This window comes from Neopelma chrysocephalum, unplaced genomic scaffold (assembly GCF_003984885.1).
Source record: "Neopelma chrysocephalum unplaced genomic scaffold, ASM398488v2 Primary Assembly neopelma1_96814, whole genome shotgun sequence".
In the NCBI taxonomy this organism is placed as follows: Eukaryota; Metazoa; Chordata; class Aves; order Passeriformes; family Pipridae; genus Neopelma; species Neopelma chrysocephalum.
This window is the reverse complement of record NW_020925458.1, coordinates 1,076,359-1,098,549: the sequence shown is the minus strand read 5'-3', so window position 1 is coordinate 1,098,549 and position 22,191 is coordinate 1,076,359. Positions and strand designations below refer to the sequence as shown.

General features: G+C 42.1%; 2 protein-coding genes and 1 long non-coding RNA gene across 5 annotated transcripts in view; all 3 read left to right on the top strand.

The window, feature by feature from the left end:
* Window positions 1–7,120, top strand: part of RFX3 (regulatory factor X3) — a 105,651-nt gene extending 98,531 nt beyond the window's left edge. For both annotated transcript variants that reach the window (XM_027709577.1, XM_027709576.1), the window contains one exon: window positions 268–7,120. In XM_027709577.1, the coding sequence (XP_027565378.1) occupies window positions 268–506 (239 nt within the window). In that variant the 3' untranslated portion in view covers window positions 507–7,120. The remainder of the gene's footprint in view (window positions 1–267) is intronic.
* A 4,423-nt stretch (window positions 7,121–11,543) lies between these two features.
* On the top strand, window positions 11,544–21,632 carry LOC113981917. The gene is made up of 3 exons (XR_003538565.1): window positions 11,544–11,859; window positions 19,350–19,481; window positions 20,061–21,632. It is a non-coding gene; the product is annotated as an uncharacterized LOC113981917 (long non-coding RNA).
* Window positions 17,026–18,387, top strand: LOC113981916 (heat shock factor protein 5-like). 2 transcript variants are annotated; one of them, XM_027709616.1, is made up of 3 exons: window positions 17,029–17,671; window positions 18,000–18,089; window positions 18,236–18,387. In XM_027709616.1, exons 1-2 carry the CDS (start codon window positions 17,085–17,087, stop codon window positions 18,061–18,063), a joined length of 651 nt encoding a protein of 216 aa, XP_027565417.1. In that variant the 5' UTR covers window positions 17,029–17,084; the 3' UTR covers window positions 18,064–18,089; window positions 18,236–18,387. The 2 variants fall into 2 exon arrangements, with proteins under 2 accessions (XP_027565418.1, XP_027565417.1); XM_027709617.1 differs by lacking the exon at window positions 18,000–18,089 and having other exon boundaries at window positions 17,026–17,671.
* Window positions 21,633–22,191: the final 559 nt, after the last annotated feature.

Genomic DNA, 22,191 nt, shown 5'->3' with positions numbered 1-22,191 from the left:
TTGTAGAGCTTTTCTTTGAGGTTGCAGTTGTTTTTTTCACATACTGTATCAATAACATGTAACTCACGTGATCAAAGCTGAGTCCATTTACCTATTTGAGATAATAGTTGACTTTTTCCATTAAAATTTAAAATTTTCAATTTCTGCTATATCACAGATTGCTAGTCTTCCTTGTATTTTTGTATTTCAACTATTATTTGCAAAATAAAGATCCTTGTATTAGAATTTTTCCCTTTGTGCTATTTACATGGTGGTTTGTTTGTGCAGATGAGGGCAGTGAAGTTGAAAGTGAAATAGATGAAGAGCTGGATGAAAGTGGAGAGCCACAAGCCAAGAGAGAGAAAACTGAGCTAAGCCAGGCGTTCCAGGTGGGCTGCATGCAGCCAGTGCTCGAGAGTGGAGTACAGCAGAACCTCCTGAACCCAATTCATAATGAGCACATTGTTGCAACTACTCAGACTATCAGACAATGCAGTGCTACTGGAAATACATATACTGCAGTCTAATGTGAAACCTCCCTCGCCTCCAACACACACCCCATTGCATTAGTCCTTTAGGTTTAATATGAAAAAACTAAAAAAAAAAAAAAAAAAAAAAAAAGAAGAAAAAAGATAATAAGTCTGAAGGTTGACTGTTGTCAAATTTAGCTGTTCTGATCATTATTTTGTTGGAGTTGTTAAATGGAATGGGTGTATGTATTTTGCCAGATCTGTTTAAAAAAAAAAAATTTTTTTTGTAAACAGATTCATTTTACATTGGCCACTCAGTAGCGAGGGTTTTCTTCTTATCAAATGCAAGATTTTTGCAAAGCCTAATGTTAATGTTTTGTCCTCTTATAATAATTTAATTTTTTCATAGTTTTTAAAGAATATTTTAATGTTAATTATTAGTTATGATGCTGATTTCATATAGATAGGTTTTTAATTAGATGTACTTCTGTGAAATATCAAAGGAACTATTTTCTTTGATTTACACTGGAGGCATACTTATTTGACAGCAGATGTATCAAATTTGTTATAAAAGGTGCTTTTCATCGTACTACGAGAAGACACTATTTTGATAAAATTGTGAGTATTCAGGGGGATTTTTTTGTAATAATGCTGGAGGGTTGAGAAGATCTCGTTTCTTTCTGTGAGGAAGAAGCGTGCTTAAATGACAGAAACGTAAAGAATGTGGTAATCTGTATGGCATAAATGTACCTAATTATCTGACCATGATGTAAACAATGCAAGCTTCCTTTAAAATCAACAGTTCCAGATACTATTTGCATACCAGTTCCTCTCTTTTGAAGACTACTGATTCTATATGTGAGGCCACTGAACAGATGCTTTTGGCTGTTCAGTGACACTGTAGTTGTTAGAAACTGAAGCTAAAAAAGAAGTGACTTGATTATTATTAATTTTAAGTGTATGTGCTACTTATACTGAACTGGACATACAGGAAAACATTCCATTTGGATGACTTTCTTCTATTCCAGGTCTTTTCCTACTAGTGGTTCAATCTGCTGCTCTTAGAAAAGATGATTTATAGAATGCAAGGAATGTAGCAACCTGCATCATTTTCCTTTCAAAAACATTTCCTTGTTGTTAAAGTGGATTTAAATTTTTACAAAAATTAGACAAGGCAGTGTAACTGGCACACCTCACTTGTACTTATTCCCAATTGTGTAGAATTTGAATAGGTGGCTAGATGGACCATTGCCATTTAAGAATGTACATCAGGGATCATTGTACCTCGGCTATTACATGGTGCCTTAAACAGAACTGAAGCTAAGACTTAGTACTTTCTGTTATTCTTAACTCTTAAATTAATTCAACAAGGTGTGCCTGTCATTTTCAAATTCCCTAAAAGTAAGGACAGGTTACATAGCCTTCAAAAGAATAAAAGAATTTTTTTATTATTATTAAATGATTTTAATATCCCTCTTAGAATGACAATAAACCTATTTTTTCTTGTTTCTAGCTGGATTTCACTTTAATACAAATAAAATTTGCTTGGGAATTTGGAAAGCAAAACTAGCTTTAATACCAACTTCAAATGTCAAAATAGATTGACCATAGTCCCAAGCATGATTATATATTTTCTAAATCCTTGCCTACTTTTAATTTTAAAAACTGAAAAGAAATAAATGAGCAGGTACATAATGCAGTGCATGTTTTCAATTTCTATATTTTGTGGGGTATCAGCCAGATATTACATTTTAATTGTTAAATAATAACAGTTTATAGAGACCATATTAATTGACATTAAAGAACTCAAGTTTTTCTTCATAAACATTTCATTAAGCAGACACATGAATTTGCTACACTAAAATAGTGGAATTAAATAAGAAAAAAAGCCAAAAAGTAAAGAAGAACACAAAAAGATCAATTTTACAGAAAAGACTGTGTAAGAAAATTAGGATTCTTTTATTCTAGTTAACTACTGTGTCTGACAATGACTTTAAAATCATATATACCAAATAGGAGAAGAGCATGTAAAATGGAACAGTGTATTTATAGCAAACAAGTTTGTTGCTAGAGTTTACATGTGCTCCAAATACAGCTGCACATAAGTGGAAATGTCCTAACATTATTGGTGCACAAAAATAAATTTTAATTCCTTTGCAGAATTGTGAACCCATACAGCTCATTCTGTGTAGGCATAATTCCTACTAATGTCAGTAGATGGCTTTTGCCTCAGTAAAAAGTAAACATGAGGTTTATATTCATTATTTCTAAACTCATAAATGCACTGAATCTCATTATAGATTTTGTTGCCACATATATCACTCAGTGTGTCCTGATTTTTCCTTAGAAATCAGCACATCTGTACCCTTCACCAAAAATGCTAAAACTAAGCTGTGATAAATATTTACTCCCCTTCATTGTGCATTATAAGATGTTTACAAGTAAAATAAAGTGAAATAATTCAACACTTTTTTTCATTTTCAGCTTTTTTTTTAATACTATAGTACTTGTTTAAATTTTTGTGTTGGTTTGTGTTTTCTTATTATTAACCTTTCTTGGTTTAATGTTGAATTTGTTGTTGCTGAGGAAAGAGATTGTAAAAGGTAAATCTAGATTGCTAAATATGATGGGACTTGAGTATCTTCATTATTTAGCTCCCCACTCCATTCAGTTGTTCACTGTCACAAAGTGAAAAACAAAACTGAACATAAATCTGAATACAAAAAAAGGGAATGTATTTCATAGCTTCTAAAAACAATGTGTTATCAAAACAAATTTGAACTATCCCAGGTTTGGAAAACTGACTGGAGTCTGTATTCTTATGCTTAAATTCTGAAGGATTTTACCTGATTTTTTTAGAGCAACTGTCTTACTGTAAACTGCATTGTATACTTACAGATTTGGGGGTTTCCTGTTTTATTTTTACTGAAAATTTAATCAAACAGATAAAACATTTTGCACACTCTTGCTATTTAATAGTTGGGTTTTAGTACTCACTGAATTAGAGAGATACCAATACCTCAGTCTGTCTTCTGTAATGTGTAGCGTGTGGTTGCACTGCCACACCAGCTCTGGAGTCCATTGTCAGTGCTATGGAGAGGTGTAGCATGTGTCCACAGGGTGGACATTATGAGAGCTGACATGATTTATGTGTTTTATCTGCTCTTGAAATGGAATCCAGAATAATTATTTTAGAGGCATTTCCCCCATTAGCACAAATAGCGCAGTGAACAGTGTGGGGGAAGAGGTCTTGTTGAACTACCTTTTCAAAAGTAGGGCCCAATTTTCAAAAGTTTTACATTTATTAAAATTTGTTGGTACATTTCCATCTTTCTCATGGTAAATTAGTTTTAAAGCTTCTCTTTTTTTCAGTTTTTTTTTCTTGTACTGTAGCATGCTCTAAGCACCTTCATTTTAAAAAAGTTCCATAAAAATTTGGAAAATAGATGTTAAATTATTTGCCTATAAAATGATGATTTACAGCATTAATGTCTTTAGGTCAAAAAAAAAAGAGATAATGTTCTGTCATTCAGAAAGGCATAGGCCTATATAGAAATTTAATTTAAAGCAAGGTATTTTTAAATATCTGAAACACTTATTTTTTTCACCTTGTTTTCATAGGAGAAATGATCTGATATCGTCATTCCCACCAATTGACGTCTGCACTGTTTAGGAAGTTTTATGTTAGAGATGCACTGCAGTCCAGTTTAATTCAGAATGTTTTTACAAAACAAAACCAACCACTGAGAGCCATAAACATGCTGACAAAAAAAAATATTTATTAGTAATATAAGTATACAACAATAATTTCAGAGTTTAAAATATTAATTTGAGAGAGCAGTGTGAATTTCTGAAAATTGGGCCCTTGTCACGCTAACAGGACATGGTCTTTGCATATGGTTTAAAACAAATCAATACATGGAATTCTAGTATCTCTGCTAATTGGTTTGGTGATTTAACAGAGACAGTAAAAACTGGAATAGAAGCATAAACACACAGTGCTTAGTTCTAGTATTAGAAAATTAATTTGATAAAATGCCTTGCATTAACCCTTTGAGCATTGTAAGTAACATGATGGGAACAAAGATTTTTAGATAATTTAATTAGTCCATTGAACATATACTTTGAAATAGCTGATAGTGTTGTAAACTTTTTTTAATTATGTGTAAGTAAATACTTGCATACTATATGGGGATGTTTTTTATTACTAGGAGGCTGAATAGATGTAGGCAAAATATTCACTGCCACTGATGTGTACTGTCTAATAGAAAACAGTACTTCAGCTCCCTGGTTTTCATAGTTGCATATATTTATAAAGAAAATCAAACATATGATTCTACAAATAAGAAGTTGTCTACTTTAAGATGCCTTTAGAAGATAAAGGTTTAGAAAATATATTCAGCTTTTTTTAAAATCTCCTGAGGTAGGTTAGTATTGGAATACTCTGGTACTGTAAAAGAGAATCTTTAGGCTTAAAAGAAGGCTTAGTAATAATAAATTTTGCAGAATAAATGTGTTTGCATTGAAATTCTTGGCAGTGTTTTTGAGAAACAGGAACAAAAAGTGCACAATTATATTGATATTCCTCTTAAAACTCAGTCACTGCAATAATGACTAGCTAAAAGATGAAGGTATTGTATTAAATTTCACATACAGGGGTACAGTTTGGATGGCCCTTACTGAATGTCAGAATTTTAAGAGCAACCTAGAAATTGCACGAGCAAATATTTCAGAAAGCCCTATGTTCTTACAATTACTGCTTACAAGAACAAGGGAACAAGCATAGCAGCAAGTAAAGATTCTTTTAACTTAGAGATACTGATGCCACCTTACTAAGTGAGAGTACATTTTCTACTGGTTTCTTGCAATATCAGTCAGCAAACACTAAAGCAGCTGTACTTATTTAAGTCTAGCTGAGGGCAAAGAGAAAGGGTATAGTTTTAAATTATTTAAGGGAATTACGTCAGTAGTATAGTGCAAGTGAGTTGTAAACATTTTTAGTCAGTTAATGCAAATTAATGCATACTTAAATAACAAATGCAATACTCAAAGGGTTTTAATTTAACAACTTTTTTTATTCATAATTTACTGTAAATGCTTCTGAGTTTGCATGCCTTGATCATTGCTGCTAGTGATTTTATGTGCCAGTAGACCTGAGTTTAATTTACCAGTTTAACTAAGAAATAGTAAAAGCCACTTACAAAGTGACTGCCTAGTGTTTGTTTGAAGTAAAATATGCCTTAGTTTGAAAATGATCATTTTAACTCTTGTTTTATTCTGATTTTTTTTTTTCCTTTTCCTGTTGAAAAAATAAATTGGCATTTTGGAACTGGAAGCCCTGAGTCATTAAATATTTGGTAAGAATTGTTCTTGGAGATTGCTCATTAAGGCTGAAATTCACTGTAGAAAACAAGGCCCAGAACAAGCCTATGGGCATCAAATGAGCCTCACTTAACACTAATTCAGGAAAATGTTCTTTGTCTGTTCTTAAGCACTTTTTTGATTATGGTGCAAACATCTTACAGGATTTTTAATTCTGGATTAATTTTACTCTGAAATAATAAATGTCTTTGTAAGAGGAATTTAGAGTTCAGAGGAACAATGTTGCATGGATTGGTATTTACCAGGAACTCAGTTCAATTTTTTTTTTACTTACTGATACCAGCGAAATCTTTTTACACAAAGAATACTTAATGGGTTCCCCAATTAAAGTTTCCTTCCATACAATATTAAAGTGATTGCCTTTTATTTAAACATTAAATATCCATCTTAGAGTAACGCAGTTAAGCAATTTAAAATATGTTAGGAAAATACCACTTTGTACCAAAGCAAGTTGCCCATCTCCACTCATCCCCACTGAAAATTTGGATTTACAGTTAATAACCAATGAGGCTGTTAAAGAAACTTTGAGTGCCTTTCAAAAACTTGGAAAATTGTGCCTGAGGTGGTAAACTTTAATTAGGTTAATTCTAGAGCTACCAATCAGTAATTTTATCATCACTCAGGGCTTTCTTACCTTCTAGGAAACTTCTTTTGTTGCATTTATTTTATACTGTATTTTTTTTAAGTGCCATCATTTAAATTTCACTTAGTAAGTGGCAGATTACATTATCCAATCCCACAGCACAGAAACATCATAAGACTAGGACATATTCAAACTCTTATTTTCCAGTTGACTGAATATATTATGTAAATGAGGTAAGCAACTTTTTGTAGATTGTATGTGTGAGATAATGTAATGTTCTTTTCCAGTTTTTGGGCTACAGTTGAATATACTTTTTAATTATTTAAAGAAGACATCTTTACAGAATAACGTGATGGTTTTTTTTGTATAATGTATTTGATTTTGTAAATACGTATTTCCTGATGTGATTTTTGTGACAAATGCTAAATCTTTTAGTATATAATGTCCTCTCAAAACTGGCAGGAGCTAAATAATAGTTTATGGGCAATTTGTATTGTGTACTGTACAATAACTGGGGACCTTTTATAATTATAAAAATATATATTAACTTTTAGTGTGTTGTTTAAAAAAATGACTGGAACATACTAAAGACAGTAGGATTTTTCTGAATATTTCAGACTTGAACTCAGGCTAGCTTTCTTGTGTTTTTCAAAACAAAATTGTGTCTTGTCTTTTAAAATCAATAAATTTGTTTTCTTGTTACAAACATATCTGAATTGCTTCAGTTTTTATGTAGCCAGATATTTTGGATTGTTGTACTACTGATTTTAAGAGAAAAATTATTTCAACTTACGCCTTCTAAATAAGATCACATTTTTTTATTTCGCAGCAACAGAACTAAGTAACAAATGTGTCTCAGATGGCAAAAGAAACAGTTAAGAGTTGTTAGGATTGGAAGGGATCTCAGGAGATCATCTAGTCCAGCCCTCCTGCCAAGACAGGGTCACCTAAGAAATGTCAGTTCAATTAAGTAGCTGTCACATTCCCAGTAAATAGAGACTGTAATATTCTTATTAATTTCAATATTAACAGTAATTTCCCATTATGGATTTAGCTAGTTAACAGCTATTAGTGAGGGGTACACAGACTTTGGTCTCTGGGAATTAGTGGTGTGAGTTTGTTACCAGTGGAACCTACTTCTGCAATTTTTGCTCTGAATGTTCTGCAATTTATGCACTACATATTCTGCAATACGTTAATGTGTTAGACATTTTGACAGTTTCACAAAACATAGATGAAGGCCTAATCTTACTGGGTCATGTATCTTACGGGGCTCTAGTTGCAGGTACTGTTTTATATAAAGAAATGCAGAATTTTAACTGGGGAGGACTTACTGAGTAATAGATGCTAGAACATCAAAATAACTATTGCATACCAAGCTTAAAACAGGTATTTCACATGAAAGTATGGTAAAAGTAGAAAAATTGCATCCTCAAGCTCACTTTTCTCAGGAAGTTCAGCTGTAAGTTATGGTCCAGTTATTGCCTGTTCTTTAATTTCAAATAAAGACCAAAAGCTTAGTACAGTACTGGTCCCTGCAATGCATCCTGCCAAAGAAGACTACAACTTCAGCAGTGACCAGTCACAGCTATAGAATCATAGAATCATGGAATCATCAAGGCTGGAAGAAACCTTTAAGGTCATCCAATCCAACCATCCACCCAGCACTAACACTGAAACCCCTGAACCACTAAACCATCACCTAGTGCCAGATCCAGACACCTCTTAAACACCACCAGGGATGGTGATTCCACCACCTTCCTGGGCAACCTATTCCAATGCCTGACCACCCTAATGGTGAAAAAATGTTTCTAATATCGAATCTGAATCTCCCCTGTCAGCTTAAGGCCATTTCCTCTTGTCCTCTCACTGCAGGCACGGTAGAAGTGACTGGCCCCCACCTCACTACAACCTCCTTTCCCGTACTTGTAGAGAGCAATGAGGTCCCCACTGAGCCTCCTCAAGACTAAACAAACCCAACTCCCTCAGCTGTTTCTCATAAGATATGTTATCTAAACCTTTCACAAACTTTGTTGCCCTTCCCTGGACATGCTCCAGCACCTCCATGTCTTTTTTGAAGTGAAGGGCCAAAACCTGAAAGCAATACTCAAGGTGCAGCCTCACCAATGCTGCATACAGGGGAACGATCACTGCCCTAGTTCTGATGGTCACACTATTTCTGATACAGGCCATGATGCCACTGGCCTTCTTGGCCACCTGGGCACTGCTGGCTCATGTTCAGCTGCTTTTGACCGGCACCCCCCAGTCCCTTTCTGATGAACAGCTCTCAAGGCACTCCTCCCTCAGCCTGTAGCGCTGCCTGGGGTTGCTGTGACCAAGTGCAGGATGGGGCACTTGGCCTTGTTGAACCTCAGACCATCAAGTCTGTCCAAATCCCTCTGCAGAGCCTTCCTACCCTCCAGCAGATCAACACTGCCGCCCAACTTGGTGTCATCTGCAAATTTACTGAGGGTGCACTCAATTCCCACATCCAGATAATCAATAAAGATGTCAAACAGAACCCAAGACACAGGCCCAATACTGAGCCCTGGAGAACACCACTGATGACCTTCCACCAACTGGATTTAGTTCCGTTCACCACCCCTCTCTAGGCCCAGCCATACAGCCACTTTTTTACCCATCTAAGAGTCTACCCATCCAAGCTGCGAGCAGTCAAATTTTCTAGGAGGATGTTGTGGGAAACGGTATCAAAGGTTTTACTGCAGTCCAGGTAGAAACTTCCACACCCTTCCACTCATCTACTAAGTGGGTCACTTTTTTATAGAAGGAGATCAGATTGGTCAAGCAGGACCTTCCTTTCATAAATCCATATTGGATGGGTTTGATTCCCTGGTTGTCCTGCATGCTGTGTAATGTGGGTTATGGATTTGTTCCACAACCTTGCCTGGAATTGAGGTAAGGCTGACAGGCCTCTAGTTCACCGGATCATCCTTTCAACCCTTCTTGTAAATGGGTGTCACATTTGCTAATTGCAGTCATCTGGAACTTCTCCAGTTAACCAGGACTGCTGGTAGGGGATTGAGTGTGCTTTGGCAAGTTCTTTTGCCAGCTCCTTCATTAGTCTGGGCTGGATCCCCCCAGGGCCCATGGACTTGTGAGTGTCTAATTGGCATAGCAGGTCACTAACCTTTCCTCATCCCCTGCCACTACACTACACTCTGCATTCAACAGATGATGGAGACACTCCTTGACCCTCCTTTTGCTGCCAGTGTATTTATACAAATTTTTCTTGTTGTCTTTAACTGCAGTGGCCAAATCAAGGTCTAGTTTGGCTTTGGCCCTCCTAATTTTCTCCCTACGTGATCTTGCAACATTCTTATAGTCCTCCCAAGTTACCTGGCCCTCCTTCCAGAGACAATAGATTCTCTTTTTTGCCCTAAGTTCCAGCCTGAGTTCTCTGTTTAATCAGGCCAGTCTTCTTCCACAATGACTTGTCTTTCTACACGTGGGGGCAGCCTGCTCCTGAAAATTTAACCATTCCTTCTTAAAGAACATTGAGCCTTCCTAGACACCTTTGCCCTTCACGACTGACTCCCAAGGGACTCTGTCAATCAATGTCCTAAACAGCCAAAGTCTGCCCACTGGAAGTGGGGGCTGGTGCCCCTCCTTACTTCACCCAGCATTGAAAACTAACCTTTTGTGGTCACTCTGCCCAAGACGGCCACTGACCACCACATCACCCACTAGTCCTTCTTTGTTCACTGTCGTGGTTTAACCTCAGCCAGCCACCAACCCCCATGGAGCCACTCACTCACTCCTCCACCAGAAGGATCGGGAAGAGAATCAGAAGGGTAAAAGTTCATGGGTTGAGATAAAGACAGTTTCATAGGGAAAGTAAAAGCTGCACACACAAGCAAAGCAATGCAAGGAATCCATTCACTGCTTCCCATGGGCAGGAAGGTGTTTAGTCATCTCCAGGAGAGCAGGGCACCATCACATATAACGGTGACCTGGGAACACAAACACCATCACTCTTCCCTCTTCCCCTCACTTTATATAGTAAGCATGATGCCATATGGTCTGGAATATCCCTTTGGTCAGTTTGGGTCATCTGTCCAGGCTGTGTCTCCTCTCAGCTTTCCCTGCACCCCCAACTTCCTCACCAGTGTGGGAGTAGGGAAAGCAGAACAGGCTTTGGCTTTGGGTTTGGCTTTGGCTCTGGCTCTGGCTTTGGCTCTGCACAAGCACTGCTCAGCAACAACAGAAACATCTCTATGTTATCAACCCTGTGTTCAGCCAAAACACAGTCTACACAACCTCTGTGAAGAAAGTTAACTCTAGTGCAGCCAAAACCAGCCCATTCACAAACAGCAGGTCTGGCAGGGCACCTCCTCTGGTGGGCTCTTTCACCAGTTGTCTTAGCAAGTTGAGTTCCACACACTCCTGGAACCTCCTGAACTTCTTCCTCTCTGCTGTGTTGTATTTCCAGCAGACATCTGGCAAGTTGAAGTTGCTCAAAAGTGAATGTGAGACTTCTCCCAGCTGCTTGTAGAGTGCCTCACCTGTCTGTTCGTAGTTGGGTGGTTTGTAACAGACCACCAATATGACATCCACCCTGCTGACCTTCCCTGTGGTCTTTGCCCATAGGCACCCAACCTTAATTGTAATCACCAATTCACGTAGCTGGCTCAGTGTAGCTGGGAAATCCTCTCTTTGCACAACCATACAGTCCTTTGAACACAGTCGGGGGGGGTGAATCTGCTTTCTTTCCAGAAAGCTAGACAGTATAGCCCAAGTCACCATTTGGGTCCAGAGAGCACTGGCATACATCCTACAAAAAAGTCTGGAAACAGAATGAGCTGAGGCCAGTTTAAACGTCACATGGTACCTTTAAACACAAGAGCACTTCCAAATACTGATTAATTAACCTTCTTAGTGTCTTTTTAACACAGAGGCATACATACCAAAGTATGGGTTTTTTTAACTTTTACCATGACGGGGGGAGCACGACCTAATCCCAACAACAAGCAAATAATCCAGGGAAAACTTCTGTAGCAAAATAGCGACACCCACTGCTGGATATCACAGTTACACCCTTACGCTCTTCGAAAATAAAGCAGAAGGGGAAACGCCACGGAGGGAGAAGCCAAGCTCAAGGGGTTCGCGAACCTCCTCCTCCTATCGCTGCCACCAACCTCTCGTTCCCGTCCCAGCAGAGGGATGCCCTTAAGCCCGCGCACGGCCCATCCCCACTGGCCGCGGGGGCTCAGCAGGGACGAAGGGAGGGTGTCACGGCGTCACCGCCTCCCCGCCACACGAGCCCCGCTGCTTTTCCAGGGCGGAGCGACACGAACAGGGAGGACAGAGGACGCCGCAACGTTGAAGGGTGAGGATGCTCCTCGCCAGGGAGGGGCTGCCGGCAGGGCTGCAGGTCTCCAGCCCTGGCCAGAGCGCCCTGAAGCTGAAGATGACTGTGACACGCGGGTAAGCACCGCAGCCCCTCGGCTTTTCCCGCCGGGAAGCAGCTGGTCCCGGAGTGCACCGGGCACTTCTCGCTGACGGCTCGGCGGGGAAGGGCCGCCGTGTCTCGCCGGGCTGCCAGCGCCGCTCGCAGCCCCGGCGCGGTGCCAGAGGCTCCCGCCGCCTTCCCTCGCCTTCTCCAGGTGCCGCCGGCGGCCGTGAGCGGGGCCGGGGGGAATGGGCCGCGTCTCTCCCGGTGTGCGCTGTTCTGCGGCGCGGCACCGCCCCGAGGAGTGCCGGGCTCGGAGCGGCAGCCCCGGCCCCCTCGGGGTCGGTCCGGCCCTTGGAGCGGGGTCTCCCCTCGGGCACGCCGGGCTCCGCGGGGGGCCGTGGGAATGTGACGGCGCTAAAGCGGTGGCGAGGAGCCATCTGGGACTGCAGAGGAGAGTTAGGCGGGGAGCGCGGCGCTGCCAGGCGCTGTCCCGGCACGGCTGTACTGAATACGGGCGAGCCCGGCGGAAAGGCGCCGCTCCGCTGTCGGAAACTGCTCCATCGGGGAGAGTACAAGACTGGAGTGTCAGGGTCGTTTCTCCTCCCGTTCCTGAGTTTGAAACTTCAGCCAGGGGTGGTCAGAAGAGGTCTTTCCCCCTCACCTGAAAGACCGAGTATTGATTTCTTCCTGTGGAGACAAATGGGAAAGACAGACTAACCAAGCGGAAAGGGAAGGAGGTAATGGAAGCCAGTCTGTAGCTGTATGAACAGAATTGCGTTTGTTTTGCTCTGAGGCTGCCGGTTGGACCGCTGTGCTGGGAGGGCAGCAGAGCGCGGCGGTGCCTTGGGATGCGCTGTTCTGCTGGCAAAGTCCAAACAGGTCCGGAAGGATAGTGCTTTTAGCCCTGAAGTAATCCTCTCTGGCTCTACTATTTGTAGATAGGCTCTGTTAAGTTGCACAGGTGATGTCGGCATGCATACCTTTACGGGCTTTCTTAAAAGCAATCATTCTTTCAGATTTCTGTCTTTACAGGGTATTAGAATAGCTGACATTTTAAAATAAAACAAACTGCTGGACTCTAGGAGTGTGAAAAAAAACCACCTGAAATTGCTGCATGTATAGAAAGTAATTAGAAATGCTTTCAGTGAGGTGAGCGAATATGAGTCCAATCCTGAGCTGTTCTAGACATGCAATGCTTGTTGTGGCTTTGGTTTTTCAAAATGAATCTCAGTAACTAGATCTCATTCCTGTAGGCATTATCATGACCTCTTAAAGTTTGTCGATATCATATCTTTATGAGTTTTTATGTCATGTAGAGCACATGTGGATAGCCACAAAGACTTTCAGAGTGGAAGCTCGTCATGGAAGTGAGGGGTTTTCAGATGTTTTCAGACTTCTGAAATGTAGACTGGTGCAGCAGCAAGAAAATATATTTGTCTTGTGAAGCCTCATGAAAACAGTTGAGTGCTTCCACCCCTTCCTGTGTTCATCTTAACGGCCTTAATAAATAAGAAAATGCAATCATCTCTGGTTTATAGGAGAAACTGAAGGATGGCACAGCTATGGCTAACTACTCATTATGACAAAAAGCTTGGGTTTAGCTTTTAGTCTAGTAGCTTCTGCCATTAGACTAGTGACTCTGATTTTGCTTGTGAAATGACAAAGAAGGGGCAGCAGGGCAAATGAGAAGAAAGAACTGTTGAAAGGCTGCAAAGTACAATATAAGTAAAATTAACCTGACATTAGCATTCCAGACATCTGTTCTGATTCTGCAGCTATTTGAGGTGATAAATGACCTCCACACATAAATCTGAATGAAGCTATATCATAGTAATGTGCAATCAGTTTGCAAGCATTTGCCTGAGTAAGCAGCAATTTGCTCGAGACAGTTTGCAAATCAGGGATTTTTGATTAGCCCTTAGAAAAAGTCTCAGACATTGCTTCCAGCTGATTGTAATGGACACCTCAGTGCCTTTGAAGATGTCAGTGTGTGGCTGAGCAGACTGAGCATGCTTGGTCTGCTTATTTTGTTTAAGTGAGTAGTTTGTTAAAGATAAAAGACCCCTCATGTGTGAGAACTCCAGCATGACAAAATAGCATATTGAGACCTCTGACAATTTGTTAGGCCTGTTTCTTACAAAGCAAGTTGAACCCTTTTCCCTGACGAACTTTGCAGAAATCATCAATAGGGCTCTAATTTGCAAGCCACATATGGCTTAGAGGAAAGACAGCAAAGCTGCATTTCTGCACTGGCCTGGTGCCAGACCACCTGTTTGTAAACTCAGAGCAATTGTTCTTAGTAAAATTTCACTGCTGGAACTGGTGCTGGCTGCTGCTCTGCTTCACTCCCGCCAGCTGCAGAGCCCCTGTACCTCCTGCTCCACATCTGCAGGCAAAAGCATCACACACACTTGGCCCAGCATCCGTCTGTGAGTTTATCCCACCTCCACCCTCTCCGGCTGGAACCAGGGCAGAGGGCAGCAGTCAGCAGTGTTTATGCAGGTTTGTCTGATTTTCCTGCTGTGAATCCAGGGAATAATCAGTTTTTTCAGGGCAAGAGCAAAAGTGCTAGCCCAGGCAGACTGTTTGGTAGATATTCTTCTGTAAGCTTTAATCCCACAGCCCCTACAAGTATCCATAACTAAGGTTAAATGGAGCAGACAGCCACAATATTTGCAGGTGGCAGTGGATGTGCTGTCCCCACTGCATGTGCATTTTGCACATAGACCTCTTCTGCTGGAAATACAAACTGCTTGCAATGAGAGTGATCCCAAAGTCCATGCAATACTGTACTAGAGGATTAAACTCTTCATTCTTCAGTACCTTCTTGTCCATCTGGGCTAATTTGGTTCTACTGAATTTCAGCCAGAGACCGCCCACATATTGCAGGGCTGTTCCTCTTTTGACTAATAATGGCTCAGCTGTGTCTCACTGACATATTGCTAACTGAAGGCCAGTCTCTTCCATACCCTGTATTATAGAAGGAATTTACCTTCGATCCCAAAATTAGTCAGCATGCATGCAAAAAAACCCAAACAAACCACCACCAAAAACCCAGCAAATCCCAAGCAAACAAAAACCCAAACAAAAACCCCCGAAAACAACAAATACAAAAACACAGAATGCCCTAAATAACAATAAAAACAAACAAAAACAAACAAAAAACCCCTCCAACAACAAAAAAAAACAAGCAACAACAAGAAAACAACAACAACGAGAAAAACCAAAGAAAACACAAAAAGCAAACCACCAACCACAAAACAAACCAAAACCATTTAAGAAGATCTTCTGAAAGATCAAGGCATAAAAGCAGGTTCTGATTATCAAATCCACAGCAATTGCATTAAAATAGGGGTCTATGAGCCTTTCTTTATAATTTCATAATTATGGCTCCAGAGTAATTTATGATAGATAAATATGCAGCACCTAGCAAGTAGATATTCCATGGTAACAGAGGCAATTAGTCATCCATACAGCATTCCAGCAGTTGTGTTGCATTTTATTAAGATAACTCTGCCCTGGACATTGAAACCAGCTTCTGATTTATGTTTCACCACTCCCCTTTTGCATTCTGAGTCAAGACCATAAGTGTCTGAGGCCTTTATGAAAGTCCCTTAAACCCATTTTAGGGTGACCACCTCACTCCTATTCCCTTTGTTCTGCCACAATAGATTCCATGCTGATTTTTTTTCCTGCTGTAATGAGGATCTGCAGTCATTGACCAGCACTGCTTCAAGACAGAGGTGATGCTCTGATGCACCTGGCATAGGTGACCTTTGTGCCTGAGGAGCGGTCAATGAGCTGTGCTACCATTGACCCACACAGTGCCCAGCGCCTCACCAGAGTGAGCACAGCTGGCCTGCCATGCCCACGGCTGGGCAGGGATGCCCTCTCAGGGATGCCTCATCTCAAGGATGCCTCATCTCAGGGATGCCAGACACGGGGGCTGCCAAGCAATTTTTCTGCAGGTCCCATTAGGTCTGAACCCCTTCCTGCTGGTGCCCCCCATCCCCTCATGCGAGCAGTGGGAGCTGCTGGTGGCACCAGGGCACCATCCTCCTCAGGGACGCTGGGACTGAAGGGGGAAGGGAGCCACTGAATGGTCGGTGAGGCTGAGGGGTCGGTAGGTGGCTGAGGAGGCTGAGAGGTAGCTCAGTGGGATGGTGGAGGCTGGAGGATGTGGGATGGCAGGGGCAAAAGGGAGGACTGAAGGGATTGGGGTGAAGGCTGGGGACACTGATGGCTGGCAGGGGCTGAGGGGACGAGGGAGGGGCTGAGGCCACTGAGGTGTGGCCTGAGGGTGCTGAGGGGACCGCAGGGAACTGATGACATAAATACTCAAAAGGCATATTGTTTGCAGTATCAACTGAGACAAGAGAAACTGAGAACCATTGTTTGAAGTTTCATAAACCATAAAAAAGTTTCCTGACCCAGGAGACAAATTGCTCAACCAAGCCAGCAGGACATGAACCAGCTCCGGAGTCATGTTCTCAGGCGACTTGTGACCATGAAAGGATTAAGTGAGGTGGGGGCTATTCCCCAAATGACCACCAGAGACCCTCTTGAGACCATTCCCCAAACTGTATGAGCATGCCCAACTATTAAAGTGTACAGCTCTATCTATGTAAATGATTCCTGAGACGGGGGAAGAGAATTCCGGGAATTTAGACGAATGTATATGTGGTTTGCCTAGATAAATGATAGTTTTGAAACGTCGAGTGCATATGTTAAGAGTGATTCTTGCTGAAATAAAGTGATGCCTGCCTTCTAATACTGAAATTAGTGTTAGAGAGTTTTATTCTTCCTGACATTTTGGTGGCACTGGGGGCACTGGGGTGTGGGGTGGGGACACTGAGGGCACTGACCGGGGGGCACTGGGGTGATGGGTGGGGGCTGAGGGTGCCGGGGGCACTGAGGGCACCTAGGACTGCGGGACGCGGGGCCGAGGGGATCAGGGGCACCGAGCGCACCGGGGACTACGGGACGCGGGGCCGAGGGGATCAGGGGCACCGAGCGCACCGGGGACTGCGGGACGCGGGGCCGAGGGGACCAGGGGCACCGAGGGCATCTGGGACTGCGGGACGCGGGGCCGAGGGGCCCGGCGGGGCCGGCCCGGCGCCGGCACGAGCAGCGCATCGTGCACCCGGCGCGTGCCGGGGCGCGGCGGTGGCGGAGCCGCCCTCGCGCGGCGGCCGTTGTCGTTGCCGGGGCGTTGGGCGCCCGCCCTCGCGTGTCGCGACAGTTGCCGACAGGCGCGATGGCGGAGCCGCTGCTGCCCGCTGGCTTCCGCTCCGGCTCCACCGCCCTCTGGCCCTGCCTGTTTCCCGCTGCCTCCCGGCCCTGCACCTTTCCCGCCAAGCTGTGGCTGCTGGTGAATAACCCCCGCGTCCGCTCCGTGCGCTGGGATGCCCGCGGCGAGGGGCTGTTCATCGACCAGGCTCTCTTCGAGCGGGAGCTGCTGGGCGGGGGCCCCGGCGCTGCCGGGGAGGCGGAGGTCTTCAAAACCAAGAACTTCGGAAGCATCATCCGCCAGCTCAACCTGTACGGGTTCCACAAGCTGACGATGGGGCCGGCTAGTCCCGCGCTGGGGCACAGGCTGGGGCCGGCCGCGGCGGGGGACAGTCCCGACAGCCCCGATGGGCCCCGGCACCACTTCTGGAACCCCCACTTTCGTCACAACCGCCCCGACCTCCTGGTGAGGATCAAGAGACTCACGAAGGCCAATAAGGAGAAGCTGGACGCTGGCCTGAAAGTGCCCAGCCGCCTGCTCGACGACTTGCAGCACATTGTTGGGAAGGGACTTGTTCCTGTCGCCCTCGACCCTCGGCGAGGCCAACGGGAGCGGTGAGACCGGGCGGGACACCGGGGCGCGGTGGGTGAGAGGGTGGCATGGGCTTAGGAAATCGCCACTGCCCTGGGGGAAAGGGCTTGCTTGCCCTTGCTGCTGGCTGCTTAATTCACATGGTGTAGGAAAAATGTCGTTCTTACGGGAGGTTGAGCTGCTGCCAGTAAGCAAAAGGGAATGTAATTATAGATTCCTACAAATGCACTGCCTTTATATATACACAAATATCAATATATCTATCTGAATATCCGTATAGCTATAGCTGTATATCTCACAGGTTCTGTTTGTTTTATCTGCAATAAATGACATGGTTCATGTGTGTTTCAGTGTGCCCATAGACTACAGCACCAGCAGGGACCTAAAACTAATATACATGCCAAATTGTCGCTAGATAAAAGGTGCAACATGCATCCTTCGGTATGTTGAAAATCTTCTTTTTTTTTTTTTTTTCAAAAAAAGTTGCCCAAAGCAGCACAAGTTTATTGTGCTTTGAAAAAGAAAAGAAGTGGCTAGTCAAAAGAAAATTCTGCAACAGTTCTGCTTTTTGCATCTTGTATTTTCAGCTGTGAGAAACTGTATACAACATAGAGAAGAATGGAAAGGAGAAAGGAAGACTTTGAGATCTACTTTAGGAAGACACTAGTTTTCAACGAACTCAAAACAAATTCAGGAAAAAAATTTAAAGAAAAGTCACGAGTTAATAAAAATGTTGCGTAATGCAATATGCTAAGAGCTATTATTCAACACATACTGGTTATCTAAAATTTAAATTAAGTAACAAGGCTAACATGTGGCCTGCCTTAAGTATCTGAAAGACTATTTTCAGCTTTCATCCAACAAAAAGTTCCCCAGCCCAGGATGTGACACATGGTAACACAGTTACCTGACCCAGCACTGGGATGGCTGAGGATGGGCTGAGACTGATGTGACATTGGTGCCCTGTGCTGGCACAACAGGGGGAAACAGATGAGGCAGTCCACGAGATTTTCCTGATCTTGGAATGGGAATGAGCTCAGAGAGCCAAAAGAGTCTTTGTAAAGCTTGTGCAAAAGGCTGTGTGTGATTCACATCATCAGGGGAGCTGTTTCTCTGAAGTATGTACGGACTGGCTGCAGCCAGCATCGCCTCACTGCGCTCTGCTCCACACAGGTAGACAGTTCCTACCCAAAGTCCTCAGTCCATGTTGTCATCTCTCTCTGCTAAGACATGATAGTGAGGAGCAAATGAAACTAAGTAAGCCCCTCAAACCTGTAAGGCTTTTGTTAGAGGTTTAAGTACAATAGCCAAACAGGCACTTAATTCACAAGCATGAGATGTCCTTCCATGAGTTTACCATTGCAAATCACTGAGTCCTGATGTTACCTAAGGGTGCTGTGGGTCCTCCAGATCTCACAGTTGTTGTGCCACACTCAGAAAGAAAAGCTGGGGCGAATTAAGTAAAATTAATGTGTTCATGACAGATACTGTTAGAGAAGATTCTGTGACTTGTATGATTCTGTATGGGGTTCAGACTAGATGATCATAATGCTGATTTCTGGGCTCAGCTCCCATGAATTAGACCCAAAGACTACATGGATGAGATTCTTTAAATATAGCTTTAGAAGTCTTGTTGCAACAGAGTTCATCAGTTGTAAGTCACTGACCTGTTTTTTTCTTTCCTTCTGGATATTCTCATAGTGGACATAAATGAAAAACTTTTAGCCAACACCATCTTTCTACCTTCTGCCTGGTGTGTCCATGGCAACCCCCTGTGTGAGGAAGATGAACGAATGAAATTATCACGAACCATAGTTATGTGCATCTGACATGGTGAGGCATTTTAAATACCTCAAACACACATTTCTCTTCTGTGGGAGGCACTCATACCTTAATTGTACTTAATGCAGACATATATTCTAAGGTAAAGAGGGAGGGAAGGAATTGGGAGGGTTCTGTGTCAGCCAAGCTTTTTAAAAGCATACCAAAACAACAACCCAAGCACACCAACAACTGTGAAAATTGCATGCCTGTATGTAGACAGAGGCATACTATGAACAGTTGATATAGCCAGAAAACTGTTGCCAGCTTTTCGAAATTTGGAAGGCCCAAATATCTGAGAACATAAAACCTTCAGTTAATTTTTTTCACAGCATATTCTGAGTTGGAAGGGACCTATAAGGATCATTGAGTCCAACTCTTAGGTGAATGGCCCATACAGGGATCAAACCCACAACCTTGGTGTTACTAGCACCATGCTGTAACCAATTGAGCTAATCTCAGGTTTTGCTTATGGATGGGATAGTCATGGTGTTGCCCTGGAAACTAATCTTCATTTAATCTGTATTCTGTATTTGAATTAAGATGTTTATAACCCCCAAACTAGCTAATGTACAGCCTACACTGTTTCAGGTTTTCCACCTCGCTGGACCAAGAACGGAAATGTAGGTAGCAAATGCATGGGGATAAAGGACTTGACACTTTGATAATCTCTGTGCAGGAAATTTCCAGTGGCCAAGATGATGTGTGGTCATATTTTCTGGAAGTTGGATGAGCAACACCACAGAAAGAGAAGGGAGGTTGGGAGGACGTTGTCAGGCTTGCAAAGGAAGAATCAGGGACATACCTACGCACCACACTATGAAGAAGCAGAAGCAAAACTCACACCTGGATGTCTGTAACAGGCAAGACTGCTTAGTTTAGACAAAGTTGCCAGCAGGGATGAGAGAAATATGGAGGAACATTCTTAAGTGCCAGCAAAGAAATTGGTTATATACTCTGACTTATGGAACAGTCTGTCCCTGACCTGACCAGCTGTCTGCTGCAGGTCCATGCATCACGGTCAGACTTAGAGCAGAGAGCATTGTCTCAGTGACATTTTGGCTCTGCTTAAAGTCAGTGGCCAAAATGCTACAAGCCTCAAAAAGGTTAATTCTCACCTTCAATCTGTAAACCATCTATAAGCCATTTATAAAATACAACTTTTTAAATTGTTGGACTGCCTTTAGTGCTTTCACTGCCATGTCTGCATGGCGTTAATAAAAGCACCATGGAATCCAGCTGATGGAAGGAATATAACTATGTTATAGTATTACTGCTGACAAAAGGAATGTAAATTTCCCCAAGATCTGATTGTCCCACTCTAGAATAAATAAAGCATAATGGCACTGTCATCTTTGTTTTTTTCCTGAAATGTAAAAATCACAACAGCAGTTTTGTTTCTGTAGAACACACTTGGAATTCCATACTTGGAATTCCAAATGTTCATTAGCTTTAAATCTGCTCTTAGAAGCAGCCACGCTAGAACACTGCCTACAGCAATAGGTGAGGCATTTTCAAAGAAAGTTTGCACTTTGCACTTAGTGGATGTTGAGGGACACTCTTTTTTATCAGTACTGATAACCAAATATGAGGAGTAATTAAAAAAAAACAATCAAAGAAAGACTGACTGATATTTACAGGTTTGAATTAGGCTTAAATACATTACTGTGGGTTTTAAGAACCCATTAATAGGAATGAGACTACAGTACTTTGCCATTTTTCTGTAAAACAGGGATTTTTAAAATTCTGATAAAATACATGATGAAAAAAGAAAAAAAAGGCTAACAAGCTGTAGTAAACTTTAATGTATGAAGATTGTATTCAGCCAGTTTAAAGTGTGTATTTCTTCATCATGGATTGTAACAGGTATATTTTTGTGTTTTCTTGTAACTGTTTCTTTTCCCCTTAAAGCAACAAATATTTCATTTGTAATGCTTATTTTATTATAAGCTTATAGAAAAAAGCTATACTATATATATTAGATTCTGCAGAAAATGAAAAGTTATGTAATATTTTGTACAAATGTAAAAAATGTGCCTGAAATAAAATGTCAGTTTGTGAATCCCTGATTTTGTTTCTAGCAGTTTAATTAAGCAACCGTAGTGTCTTTATGACAATGACGTCAAGCTACAGAATCATTTTATTAAGTGATTAATTCAAATCCATCCTCTTTTTCAGCAGAAAGTGAAAGCACAGCCCATTGTTACAGCAGTGTCGGTCAAAACAAAGCAGAATTTTGATTCCTATTCATTATGGTAGCTTGAGAATGCTAAAGCAAGCTCCTGAATTTATTTACTGACTCCTGATATTGACTGCCTCAAGTTCACATTCAGTTGGATTAAAACTTTTAGAGCTCTCTGCTTACATTGTGTCTTGACCAAAATAGTTACACCTGCAAAATGACAGATTACTGATGAGACTGATAAATAACAAATTATAAGCTTTGAAAACATTGGCTGTGTTAAGAATTGCCAGTGAGCTGGGACTGTCAGGAGTAATTTTAATAATTTCAGTAAGGTTACTCAGAGGATATTTACATCTAAGTTCAGCAGAATCAGAGCCTTAATAGTTCAGTACTGAGAATAGTTGAGAGTGCAGATGATCTGTGTATGCTGAGAGGAAGCACACCTTGCCTGAAGGGTCTGCATTCCTCTTGCCTCCCTTTACTTAGTCTGCACTGTTGCTTGTACGTACTTATGACGGGGTAGTTCCTACCATACTG

What these genes read in the sequence shown, in the direction of transcription:
- LOC113981916 (XM_027709616.1), top strand. Translation starts at nt 17,085, where the DNA reads ATGGCGGAGCCGCTGCTGCCCGCTGGCTTCCGCTCCGGCTCCACCGCC. An exon ending in CGGCGAGGCCAACGGGAGCG is followed by an intron (nt 17,672 to 17,999) that starts GTGAGACCGGGC and finishes TGTGTGTTTCAG; the next exon opens with TGTGCCCATAGACTACAGCA.